General features: G+C 59.0%; 1 protein-coding gene across 2 annotated transcripts in view; it reads right to left on the reverse strand.

Moving 5' to 3' along the window:
- The window catches only part of ZC3H3 (zinc finger CCCH-type containing 3), a 62,827-nt gene extending 52,813 nt beyond the window's left edge, over positions 1–10,014 (reverse strand). The window contains exons 1-4 of one of the 2 annotated variants that reach the window (XM_088844555.1): positions 9,887–10,014; positions 6,864–8,199; positions 6,106–6,240; positions 5,626–5,819 (exon numbers count right to left, since the gene is read on the reverse strand). In XM_088844555.1, the coding sequence (XP_088700681.1) occupies positions 5,626–5,819; positions 6,106–6,240; positions 6,864–8,199; positions 9,887–9,974 (1,753 nt within the window). In that variant the 5' untranslated portion in view covers positions 9,975–10,014. The remainder of the gene's footprint in view (positions 1–5,625; positions 5,820–6,105; positions 6,241–6,863; positions 8,200–9,886) is intronic. The other variant, XM_055432185.2, reaches the window with a different exon arrangement.
- Between the last annotated feature and the right edge of the window lie 3,575 nt (positions 10,015–13,589).

The raw sequence follows: 13,589 nt of genomic DNA on the forward strand, positions 1-13,589 counted from the left end.
CCTCGGGGATGCCCCAGGACCGGAGCACAGGCCAGCAGGAGGACACCTCGGGAGTCCCCCAGGCCTGTGTCCCCTCTGCGCCACGGCAAGCCTGCCTCCTGGCCCTCCCAAAGCGCCCCCAGGGCACGAGTGATGAAAAGGCTACTGATGAACGTGGAGGCCCAGGGTAGGCTTCACTCTGTTCCCTCTGACCACTGACCGTGGCCCAGAGGCCAGTGAGGCCAGGCACGGGGCTGCCCAGTGCCAAGCAGTGGGTTCTGGGTTGCCTCCGAGAGCCATGCTGCAGGGTCACTACCTGGCCCTCTGCCTGCCCCTGCCCGCTGGCACACCTGGTCAGAGGTGGGGGTGGGGCGGGGCCCTGTCGGCCTGTGTGGCCGCCCCACTGCACCCACAAACAGGTGACGGCAGACCTTCCAGACCATATGTCTGGCACGGCAGACTGAGGGCGTGTGGGGAGCACCCGCCACGTGCTTGGCAAGTTCTCGGCCAGAGGCAGGTGCTGCATGAGGCCGGTAGGCCTGAGGGAAGGCCCCAGCGGCCCTCAGACCCACACCTGGCTCCCCCAGGAAACTGGGCCCTTCCTGTCAAACACAGCCCGCGCGCACAGCCCCGTCGCCATCTGCGCATCCGGGGCTCCGGACAGGTGGGCGAGTGGTGGGGGCTGTGGCCGTAGGCCCACTGTCCTGGGCAAGTGAGGCGGAGGAGGCCCCGGCCCCAGCAAGCCCCGGGAGATGAGGACGCCACTGCCCATGCAGTCGCCTGCAGTTTTTTCCTTGGCCCAAGAAGCAAACACTCGCTGCTCCCAGGAAGCCCCCTTGCAGGACGGGGGCAGGAAGCCAGCCTGGAGCCAAGTGGCAAGCGCAGTACGGGGTTCCTGTGGCGCCCGCTGCACCCTCTCTGCACACAGGGAGTCATGGTCTGCAGTACACATGGAGCCTGTCGCCTCAGGGCACCTGAGTCACAGTGCTGGGCCCAGGGTGGTGGGGAGGGGAACCCCAGAGCGGGCCCTGAGGCCCCAGGCACTGGAGAGCACCCACCCTCAGCACTCTCCCTAGAAGCTCTCTACTAAAGGCTCTCTTCTCTGCAGCCTTCTCTGGCGTCTGTCTGCTCGGAGGTAGATCAACTGAGGTCTCTGGCAACCAATGTGCAGGTACTCCCCAGGGAGCATGGGGGGCTGTCACATGGTGACCCCCAGGGACCACCTGCCCCTCCCCCAGCCAGAGTCAGACTCTAGGCCCAGGGACTATGGGGAGGGTCAGGGGGAGGGGGAGGGTCAGACCGCAGCCAGAAAAGCAGGGAAGAGGCAGGGAAGGGAAAGAAAGAGGCAGAGTCAGGCTGAACCTCCAGCTCAGTCCCCAGGCGCAGTGTCCACGCGCCTGCTGAACAATGCAGTTTTGAATTCAATTAAAGCGATTATCTGTTGTGCCAAATAAATTGTGTACAGCATATATCCTGCGGCACTTTACACCTCCGGGCTCATTATTCCCTAACTGTTTCCTCCTGTTTATGCGCTCTCAAATTAAATTGCTGATAATACGCACCAAAATAAAAAATGAGCGCACCTTGTCCCAAGAAAATTGATTCTCCCTTTTCCTGAGCCGGCGATTGCCAGGTTTTATATACTCTGTTCCTGGTGATCATTAGTAATTCAATTTTCTTTTTATTAGCCCCCTTATCTGCTGAGCAATATAGTGGCAGAGCTGACCTCTTTCGCACGGGTAAATGTTTAAAATCTTTTCCCTGATTAATTTTGCCAGTTAAGAAAAAGAGGAGAAATGGCCCGGCTCTTAGCCATCACAATGAATAAAGCTTAATGTTGATTGTGATGGAATTTCTAATGCCAGGGAAATTGATTGAACGCGGCAATTACACTGCAGTAGTAACTCAAGGGAGATGGGATCGCTTTCTCCTGGCCGCAGCCTTTTGGTTATTTAAAACAATCCAATTTGCAAGGATAATTATGTATTAGTGTTTTATCTGCCACTTGAAATGAACAGGGGAGTTTCGATACTGGCCCAGCATTAGCAGGTTATTGCTGCAAATTACTTGATATCTGCTTTCTTTCACATAAAGAGGAAATTAGGCAATCAATTACCAGAAAAAGGTGGAGAAGGAATAAGAGGGGCAAGCGCGCCCTCTTCTGGCCGCCGGGATGCACAGCAGGCCTGGAGGGGCCCCCAGGGCTCTCCCTCCTGTTCCTCAGCCCTCCGGGCCTGGGCAGTGCAGGAGCCCGCAGCCGGCAGGGTGACCGGCTCAGAGAGGAGGGCTGCACCTGGCACTAAGGTCTGGTGGTGAAACAGCAGAGAAGCCTCAAACAAGCAGATGAAAGGGCTGCCCCTGCAGCGATGTGTACACTCGGACACACACACAGCTGTTCAGGCCCACCAAGGGGGCCAGGAGGGGCGCACCTGCTCACTCCAAGCACCCACATTAGATAAAAGCCCCAGTCCAGCACAGAGCTGAAAGAGAGGGAGCCAGGAGGGGCTGGGAGCCGGGCAGGCCTTGCAGGATGGGGCTGCAGGAGCCGGGGAAATGCTGCCCCCCACCCTAGTCCAAACCCCTGCCCTCAACTCAGTCCTCACCCCTGCCTTCATACCCAGTCCTCACCCCTGCCCCCACCCCTGCCCCCCCCCAGTCCTCACCCCTGCCCCAACCGAGTCCTCACCCCTGCCCGGTCTCCACACAAGCCTCTCCCACAAGCTCCCTGCCACCAAGTCTGGGGGTAAAGACCCCAGCCCTGGGCCTGAAGGTCAAGCTTCACCCGCAGGCCCACCCTGCGCCTCCAGCCCCGGTCACTCCTCAGGCCCAGTCACAGCCGCTTCGCGTCCCCAAGCATGCTTCCATAAGACCCCTGCGCCTCCACCATCCATCAGCGGCTTCCCAACAGGGCCCCTTTTCCTTACTGCGGTCCAGAACCCCTTCCCACCCTCCAGGCCCACTTGCCTCTGGCCTGAGCCTCTCCCGCCCTCCGGGACGCCGCGTAGGACGGGTCTCCACTCCCAGACGAGCGGAGCTCAGCCCCGCCGTGACCTCGCCTGCACAGGTGCGTACCCTCGCTCTCGCCTCTCCTCCCATAGGTGGTTTCAGGGCTCAGAGGGGGCTTCTCAGAGATGCCCCAGACTGCCTGCGTGGCTAAAGCTGCCCCCCACCCCCCTTAGCTCCTGAAACACCACTACCAGTTTCCTTTTCCGCAGAGTGCTTCTGCCGCCTGAAAGCAGTTTTTCGACCTATTTACAAGCAGCCGAGGAGCTTTATGCGTCCACCGTCCACCGACACACACGGACCACGGGAGCCAGCGCACAGCCCAGCACAGAGGTGCGGCGCGTGGAAGGTTGAGGGATGGAGGACACGTGGCAGGGAAGGGTGGCCGAGCGAGTGGAAGCCTTCTCCAAGCCCCCCAAGAGGAGCCTCTTCCCAGCTCCCCTCCATCTCCCCTGCAGGGCGCAAGCTGATCTGTCCCCCTCCGAGTGGAGAGAGCACAAGGCGCCGCGGTCCGCACCCCACACCCTGTGGTGCCCACGGCCTTGCTCCCCCTCCCTCCGAGCAGCAGAGCACCCTGCCAACAGGAACAGCCTTCACCGTCCACAGCCTGCACCCCACTCTGCCTGAGGCCTAAAACAGACCACGCGGTTCCCAAGTGCAGGTTCAGCTCCAGAGAAGACACAGGCGCCTCCCCATCGTGGCCTGGCAGCCCCTCACCCTGTCCACCCTACAACCAGCTGAGCATCCTAGAGCATCTCCAGCCCATAGCCCTGGGACGCCGCCCACGGGCCTGTCCCGCTCTCTAGCTCCCCAGCAGCACCTCGGCCCGTGGCGCCTACAGCATGGCCGCAGCCAGGCTGTTCCCGGGCCTGGGGCAGCCCTCACCCCAACCCCCAAGCCACCAGAGCCCTCCAACCTGAAGCAGGGAGGGCCCCCACGACTGTGCGGACAGTCCGCAGTGCTAACCTCTCCCCCCACCTGGAGAGTGCTCCCAGCCCAAGACACGGGATGACCTCTTCAACTGCATAGTGCTCCTTCCACAGGGGCCCCGGACATGGGATGGCAACCGTTTGCCTCGGACCCGTCGGCCCATGGCCCAGGCTCTGTGGGGCAGGGGCAGCAGAGGGCTGGCAGGGACACAGTTGAGGCCAGCGTCAGTCCTTGCATCAGGACTCAGCACCCCGGGCAGCAGGAAGGCTGCCATGAGGCCCAGGGCCCTGTCTGCCGCGATCGTGCTGCCCTCAACGCCTGCCCAGCAGCTGCTCCACACACACACTGGCTTCCACAGGAGCCCAGCGCCTGGCAGACCCCACCCGCTCCCCCAAGGGCTCTGCTGTCAGGAGCACACGGCCCTGCTGGGACACCCTCCCCCGGCCCCCTCCTACCACCTCCATGCAGGATCCCTCCTGGACATGCCCACCCCCTGTTCGAAGCCAGTTACTATGGAAACGCCTCAGCACCTGGCCGGCTTGCATGCAGGCCCCTGAAGGGCAGGAGGGAACACCCCCGCCTCAGGGCTCCGGGACACCCAGCTCCGGGGCGGCCCGCCTCCCACTCCCGGCCCTGAGCACCATCGCCTCGCGGCGCCACACCTGTGGGGACAGCTCCGCCTGCAGGTTCTCTGCCGACAGAGACAGCACCGAGACCAAGAATGCCTGGACAGGGGCCCCGCGGCGCCGCAGACGCCCAGCCTCCAGATAGCACCCGGCTCCTCTCCTGGCTGCCCCAAGAGGCCCCAGCTGGCCTCAGGCTCCCTGCAGGCTCCCCAAGCCCTGTCAGCCTCATGAAACACTAGGGTCCTCCACTCATTCTCTCCAGTCAGTCCCGAGCCAAGGTCCAACCCCCAACCCAGCCGCCTCGCAGCCCAAGGGCCACTGACAGGCTCCCTCTGCTGCCACAAGGGTGAAATCCACGTTTGCCGGGACCCATGGACGTGCAGCCAAAGGAGACTGGGTGGGAGGGAGGCTGGTGCCCTCTCCGCCCCGCGCGGCCCCCAGGGCCCATGCTCTCTGGCCGGCTCTGTGCAGGTGCTGCACACGGTCCCAGACCCCAGCTGGGCCCTGAGCACCAAGGCGGCACAGTCCCTGGAGCACAAGCCCCGGCGGCAGTGCCCAGGACCAGATCCCTGGTGCGTCTGTGGGGAACCCCCAGCTGCTCCAAGGAGACACCCAGGACCAGCCCCCCACAGCAATGCCATCACCACAGCGGCGGGGGGGAGGTGCCAGGGACTCACTGAGAGGGCAGAGCGACCCCTCCCAGGCCCACTCAGGCCTTGAGAAGAGGAGGCAGCAGCCCGCAGGGAGGGCAGCGAGGACAGGACGGAGGGGCCCTGGGCGGCACCAGCCAAGCCGCCACCCCCTTCAGGGCTGCCTGCTTGTTGCCCTCTCATCCCCTTCCCACCTCTGCCAAGACGACGGTGCCATGCAGGCATGGAGGGATGTGCTGAAGAAGCCTCACGTGCCCGCCTGGCAGCCTCTCCCCGGCCCCGAGTGCAGTGCACAGCACCACAGCCCGGGCCGCCCACTGCCCACCAGGCCGAGCAGCTCTTGGGCCAGGGCCTGACAGCACAAGGTGGATAGGACCGTGGGTCCCAGACGGGAGCAGAGCCAGTGCAGGCCCAGGGAGCCCCTCTTCCCAGCATACCTTCCTTGGAGGGGAGGTAGGCGTGGCCGGGAGGCAGGCAGCACAGCCGGGTCTTGGTGACCGGCATCAGCCCCTTGGGCATCTTCTTTGTAACGGGGCTGCTCTTTCCACAGAGGGCCTGCTTCCGCCGCAGGCTGAACTGACTCTTAGCCATGGCAGCAGGTGGGGGGCTGCTCTTCTTGTCCCCAGGAAGGCTGCAGAGACAGAGCAGGTAGCTCAAGCAGGCACCCTCCCTGCCTCGCCCACCCAGACCCCAGAACCAAGGGATCAGCCCTGGCAGACAGCCAAGCCCCAGCGGGGTCTGGTCCCCCAACTTCGCTTTCCCACCTTATTAACCTTAGCAGCTCCCTGCCCGTCCATCCCCACCACCACCCCACCCCATCCGGCTCCCAGCCGCAGCCCTGGAGGACCCCAGAGCCAGGGCAGGTGGAGGACGAAGGAGCACAGCCCTTGACCCCCACCAGGTGTTTCCACAATCACCTCCTCCACCTCCCCGGCCAGATGAGATGAGCCCCCACGTGGAACTGGGGAAGAAGCAGAGGCAGGCGTTGTCCCAAGGAGGAGCTGCCACCAGCCTCATGGCTCCCCTCTCCACACTCGCTGACACAGAGGCCACTAGAGAGATAAGGCGAGGAGAGGAGAGGGCAGAGGCCAAGTGGTCCACGATGGCGCCTATCCAGAAGAGCAGGGCCCGAGATCAAAGTCAGCAGTGGGAAGGACCTCTGGGGTGGGACTCCCTGGCAGATGGCATGTGTCACCACGCCTGATGGCAGAGGCATCTGGCAGCCTCCACAATTAAGTCCCTAACCCAGTAGCCCTGGGCCACCGTGCCATCTTCCAGCCTCCTCTGGACCCAAGTGGGTAGAGGGCGGGTAAGCTGACGTGCCTTCAGTGAGGGAGTGAGTCACTATCACCCGGTTACCTTTCTCCTGCAGAGACCCTGCTCCTGGCCTGGGAACAAAGCTGTCCATCCACCATCCCACGGGCCCAGAACGGAAGCCACCCCAGCAGCCTCTGGCCTCTCGCCAACAAGGGAAAGGGAGGGCTTGCTGGCGCCACCTCCGCCTGTCCCCTCCCCATTAACTGAAAAGGACAGCGGTAACTGCAGCCTCATTCCTGCTGGACATGCTGATGCACCACAGGCAGAGCTGCGTCCTCAGGCCCCATCAGGGGTCATGCTTCCTCCCTGCCTCCCACCCCCTGCCCAGACAAGACCTGGGGTGGGCAGGGACCCGCACCTGGCACTGCCCCGCCTCCGGATGATTTTGGTGCGGCTCTTCACTTTGTAAGCCGAGAGAGGGGTCTCACTGAAGACAGGCTGCAAGCTGCTGGGTTCCACTGCCCGTCTGTCCGCTGGGGGGGACCTAGATGGGACGGGGGAGAGCTGGGAGGCACGGTCCTTGCTGCCAACCTCTGACTGCCAACGGAAGGAGGAGGCCGAGGAGGCCGAGGGGCTAGAGGCCTTCCACTTGTACTTGCTGGGGGAGGCCCCAGGCACGGAGGACACGGCAGACCTCCTGGGCTTGGTGTCTGGGTCGGCTCTGAGCTGCAGCTTCTCTGTTCGTTCCGTTGCAGCAAAGGGGACCTTGCACACATTCTCTGCCGCTGCCCTGGGACTGAGGGCCCGTCGAGAAGCCCGAGGACTCTTCGCCGAGGCAGCCACCCACTTGTAGTTGTTTTTCCTGAACTTGTTGGTTCGACAGGACACCAGCATCGAGGGCTCCCTGGTCTGCCTGGGTCCAACAGCAGGTCTAGCTGGGCCTACAGCCAGGCCAGAGGCGGCAGATGGACCTGAAAGGCTGGTGTTCACGCTCCCGTCCCCACAGAGCTGTGTAACACAGCTGGCCGCAGAGTGCGAGCCCGCCTTCCGGCCTAGGGCCGTGCCGCCTCGCTGGGGCAGGCTGGGGGGCAGGAGGCGAGCCTTGACTGCAACTGCGCTCTCACTGACCGTCCGCCGGGGCTCCAAGGGGCTCTCGTTCACGCTGCTCGCTGACGTCACCACCCGGGGCTTGCCAGGCTCCTTCTGGCAGACCAGAAGGGGGTCCTCCGCGCTGCAGCTCCCCTTGGCTCTTCCTTGCCTCAAGGGCTGCCGCTGCCCACTAGAGGACTCACCCTCACCTTTCTGAGGCTTGTGGTCATTCCAGGGGGGGTCCTCGTATTCTTCCAAGGAGGTCCGCAGGACCCCCGCAGTGCTGGCAGAGCCTGGCTTGGACGGTGGTTTGATCTTGACGACCATGTTCTGGTCCGCACTGAGCTGCACCTGCCTCTCCAGGACGTACTGCTGCGGTTCAGGACCCTGGCTACCCCCGGTCCTGAGTGGCGGCTGCGCAGCACCATCACCGGGTGGGTCTGAGGAGCCCACAGGCCGATTCACGAGGGAGTATTTCTTGCGCCACGCAGGCCCATGGTTCGGAGAGAAGCCCCTCCGGCTTGGACGAGGGTAGCGAGCACTGAAGGTCCTGCTGCTGTTGTAAGTGGGCGGCTGCCACTGGGAAGTGGTGGAGGTGCCCAGGGTGGCGGAGGTACCCGGGGCAGAGGCACTGCCATGGAGGCTTTTGTAGTCATCAATCAGACCTGAGGAGGCAGAAGCATAGACTCTGTCAACCAGAGGGTGAGGAAAATCAGGGAGAATCCCCTGGAGGGGCATCAGCTGACTAGACACCCTGTAGACCCCACTGGACCAGTCCCAGTACAGGAGGGGCAGCCCCAAGGCCTGAGAACCACTGACAGTCAGCCTAAATCCCCTAGGCCAATCTTTCCCATGAGTTCTACTTCAATCTTATTCTGGCTGCTTATCCTTAAAATGCACCCCTGTGGCATAATATTCCCTATTCACCAGGGATGTTATGCTGGGTTCACAATCCTCTGAGGTGAAGTGTCACCCAGCAAGAAGAGACCAGCAAGGTCCATGCTGCAGCACCTCAAGAGAGACATGGAAGTCCTCTGGCTTGCCCACAAATACAAAGGGGGCAGGGCTGCATCTTCATGACCTCCCTGCCTGGTACACACAACAGCGAGAATAAGATAACTGACACCCTGGGTACTCCACATGTGACAAGAATGTCACATCATTCTCCCACAAGAGAAGAGGCCTAACATTTGGAGTTCCAGTGCAGGGGACCACCAGGTGCCTTTCCAAAGAAGCCCCTGGATAGCACAGCTGTGTAGGCAGACACAGGCCTCAGCTGGAACCACCCAAGCTGTCACAACTCAGCCAACAAGCCCTCTAGTTACAGCACTCCCCCACCATATGTCCCACCCCCAGGCCCAAAGAGAGTCACATCCAGAGCTGGTGACACCTCAGGGAAGGTATGATGCAGGGCCAGGAAGTGGCTTTTAAAAAAATACAGCAAGCCATCTCTCATAACTCACTGGTAAAGAATCCATCTGCCAATGCAAGAGACACAAGAGAGAGAGATTCAATTCCTGGGTTGGGAAGATCCCCTGGAGAAGGAAACGGCAGCCCATTTCCCTCAAAGCCCTGGCAGACTACAGTCCACATGTGCACAGTCGCTTCAGTAGTGTCCGACTCATTGACCACAGCCCGCCAGGCTCCTCTGTCCATGGGTTTCTCCAGGCAAGAATACAGGAGTGGGTTGCCATGCCCTCCTCCAGGGGATCTTCCCCACCCAGGGATCGAACCAGCGTCTCCTGTGCCTCCTGCACCGCAGGCGGGTTCTTCACCGCATGAGGTATGTATGGGGCAGCCCCGGGCTCTGGTCACTGAGGTCGCAAAAGGGTCAGACAAAACTTAACGACTGAACAATAATAACATGCCGTCTTAGGTCTAAAAATGGAAAAGTCTGGAAAAACCTGAAGGCCGGGGATTCTGGGCCAGGAATATCAAGGAGAATGTGGCTGTAAGGAGGAACAAAGGCGTCAGAACCGGGCGTCCGGGGAAGAAATACACACCCCTAGCCCCGAGCGAGGGAGCGCGCCGGGGGCGCCGAGGCCGCGCATGCCCGCGGCGGCGGGGAGGGTCGCTTCCCGCCGGTTACTAACCGGCAGCCCCGCCGCCAGCGGCCGCAGAGCCGGTAACGCCCGCACCCGCCGCGGAAACCCGAGCGGGCCTGAGCTGGGCCGGCCGGGAACGCCCCCTCCTGGTCCCCAGGACCCGGCCCGACCCCACCCACCTCCCCACAGACCGGACCCGGCCTCCGGCCCGCGGGCGGGAGCGGCCCCCTTCGGGGAGACGGGCAGGGGCCCGCTGTGAAGCGAGGGAGAGGAAGGGGACGCGCGACCCGGGCCCAGCGCGACCCACCCTGTAGGAGGCGGATCTGCCGCCGTAATTGCTCCTTTTCCTCCATCTCCGGAGTCCGCGACGCCCGGCCAGGCCCCCGCGACGTCATCGCCGGGCGACCGTTTTACCGCGGGCGGGGCGGAGCGCTGGGAGGCACCGCGACTGCGCACTGCGGCCCGTCCCGGGCGACGGCCGGCCGGAAGTGGGGCCTCGGGAGACGTGCGCCCACGCCCTGGCTGCGCCTGGAGGGGCGGGGTCACGTACGCGCAATGCTGGGGGCGGAGGTTACGTCACTATGGAGCGCCGGGAAGTCCCCTCTCGGCTCCTGCGGAAGGGACGCTGCGGCGGGGGTCCGCGCCCTGAGGAGTTCTGCCCGGGTTCTTCGCCGAGAGCGTTCGTTGCCTGTGGGCCCGGGGTGAGGGGCAGAGCCGGGGACTCCACGCTATCCACGGCGCAGGTCCTTCCGCTTCGAGCTAGGCTCTGGGGGCTCTGCGGGAGTGAGCCGGCGCAGCGAGGACCCGTGCGGCTCTGTTGCTGGGCGGCCCGGGACAGGGGAAGGGACGTCCGGGATCGGAGAGGCACTACAGGGACGCGTTAAACCTCTGAAAGCGGGAAAGACTGTGCCGTTCCGGTAGAAACAAATATGAAAACAGGTGTGTACATCCCTGTATACAGCTGGGGGGTGTAAAATGACATGGAAAACTAATGTTTCCTCAGAAAGTTAAAAATAGACGCTTTGACCCAGCAGTCAAATACTTCGGGGTATATACCCTGAAGAAGAACAGGAACTCGAACATACTCGTGCGCCAACGTTCAGTTCAGTTCAGTCGCTCAGTCGTGTCCGACTCTTTGCGACCCCATGAATCACAGCACGCCAGGCCTCCCTGTCCATCACCAACTCCCGGAGTTCACTCAAACTCATGTTCACAGAGCCGGAGATGCCATCCAGCCATCTCATTCTCTGTCGTCCCCTCCTCCTCGTGCCCCTAATCCCTCCCAGCATCAGAGGCTTTTCCAGTGAGTCAGCTCTTCGCATGAGGTGACCACAGTATTGGAGTTTCAGCTTTAGCATCAGTCCTTCCAGTGAACACCCAGGACTGATCTCCCGAAGCACTATTTGCCATAACAAAATGTAGAAATAGCCCAAGTGCCCATGAGGGTGAATGGATAAGCTGTGTGTATCTGTACGATGGAATAGGGTTTAGTCATGAAAGGAATGTAGGACTGGTCCGTGATACAGCGTACATGAATCTCAAAAACATTAAATGAAAAAAGCCAGCCACAGAAGGACAAATATGGCAAGATCTCACTTGCATGACATCTTGAATAGGCACATTTGTAGAAACAAAGTGCATCAGAGGTTAGGGAGGGTTGAGGGGAGGAGAGACAGGAAATTAATGCTTTTTGACTAGAGAGTTTATGTCTGCAGTGATGAGAAAGTTTTGGAAACATATAGGGGTGATGGTTGCGCAACGTTATGAATCTACTTAATCTACCAAATTGGACACTTCAAAATGAGTATATGAAGACTCCCCTGATGGGCCAGTGCCTGAGACTCCAAGCTTCCGACACACAGTGCCCGGCTGCAGTCTCCGATCAGGGAACTAGATCCTGTGTGCCACAACTAAAGATCCCACATGCTACAACCAAGACCTGGCGCAGCCAAATAAATAAAAATAAATTTTAAAAATAATTGCATGACAACTTATATACCGTATCTATTTTGTTGTTCAATCACTAAGTTGTGTCGAAACTAGGACCCCATGGGTTGCAGCATGCCAGGCTTCCCATCCTGCAGTATCTCCCAGAGTGTGCTCAAATTCATGTCTGTTGAGTTGGTGATGTCATCCAACCATCTCATCTGTCATCCCCTTCTCCTCCTGCCTTCAATCTTTCCCAGCATCAGAATCTTTTCCAGTGAGTCAACTCTTCGCCGCCATCAGGTGGCTAAAGTATTACAGCTTCAGCATAAGTCCTTTCAGTGAATATTCAAGGTTGATTTCCTTTAGGGTTGACTGATTTGATAAGCTTGCAGTGCAAGGAACTCTGAAGAGTCTTCAACACCACAATTCAAAAGCATCAATTGCTGCTGCTGTTAGTATACATTTTACCATAATAATAAAAAGCGGACACAGTGTGTCTGCAGCAGACCTGAACGATAGGAAACGTTAAAGGAAATTCTAACTGAAGGGGAATGATACAATGTGGAAGCAGATCTTTATGTAGAAAGAACAGGAAACAGTATTAATAACTTTTTAAAAATTTTTTTATTTTATCCAAAAGATAGTTACAGCAAAAATAATAAAAACGTGTGGTGGGTTTGTAATGTAGGTAGAGGTAAAACATGCTAACAGTGATGCAAGGGGTCACATGCACTGTGTCTCCTGCAGGTGAGGATGCAGCCCCCAGCCTGCCTCCTAGGTCAGCGCCTGAGCCCGCACCCAAGGTGTTAGTGTTACTCTACTTAACACGCAGCAGTGAGCACCCTCCAGGCTGGGAGTACCAGGCAAAAGAATGGCCCCTGCACTCAGGCTGTGAGACAGGGTAAGCCATGGGTCATGCTGAACACTGTGTGAGACCCTTAGGCCTTGGCAAAACTGAGAGCAGGGTATGGGAGTTCCCAGAGAATGAAATGGAATTTCCCACCAGGGATTGTGAAAAGCACTTCTTTGGGCTTGTGCTGTCTTGGCTTTTGAGAATCCTGCAGCCATCACCTCCTGAATGTGCCAGGACTGGCCTGCAGGAGGACGGGCAGCACGTGCCCACTTAATACCACTGACTCACATGACAGCCTGCTGTCTGCCATCAGTTACTAGCTAGCCACAAACTTGATAAACCCAGGTGATGCCATGTGGAGCAGAGATAAGCCTAAATGTCATAATTTAGGGCACCTCATAATTTTGGGCTTCCCTGGTAGCTCAGCTGGTGAAAGGAATCTGCCTGCAATGCAGGAGACCTGGGTTCGACCCCTGGGTTGGGAAGATCCCTTGGAGAAGGGAAAGGCTACCTACTCCAGTATTCTGGCCTAGAGAATTCCATGGACTGTATATAGTCCATGGGGTGGCAAAGACTCAGACACAACAGCAACTTTCACATAATTTTAACCAAACCAGTGGATGTTTACCTCACTAAGTTTTGGGGTGATGTATTAGTACAAAGTGATGGATTCATTGGTCTGGCATTGATCCTATTGTCTACTGTGCGCAACATGCTCTCTGCCCCTGGACTTCAGTCCAAGAGTGGCAGAGGGGAGAACGCAGCCCCTTGCCAAGAGGAGGTGAGGTTTGTGGATTTGTCTCCTGGAGTTGTGAAACTAGGATGTAAATGCTGTCACAATTATCTGGCTAAAACTGATCTTGACAGTTACACTTAAAACACTTGATGCCCATCAAGCTGGCAAAGATTTAAATAGTCTTGAAAAAATAATCTGCTCTCAGTGTCTGGGGGTGAAAGGGAAGAGGCTTCACCGTTCAGTTTCTTAGGATGTTCGCATAGCCTTTCTGAAGGGCAGTTTAAAATATGTGCCAAGACTCTGAACACCTCTTGAGGAATTTCAGTTTTCGGAGTCCTCCCAAAGGAAATAAGGAAACACAAGGCCTTCTGAACAAAAATATCAGGTGCTGGAGGAGGGATAAATTAGGAGTTTGAGATTAGCAGATACAAACTAGTATAGATTATTTTGTATATTCAATTTCTTATATTCAATAAGAAACTGTATTCAATT

This window comes from Moschus berezovskii, chromosome 16 (assembly GCF_049115385.1).
Source record: "Moschus berezovskii isolate FMDL1 chromosome 16, NW_MosBer_1.0, whole genome shotgun sequence".
Classification (NCBI taxonomy): domain Eukaryota; kingdom Metazoa; phylum Chordata; class Mammalia; order Artiodactyla; family Moschidae; genus Moschus; species Moschus berezovskii.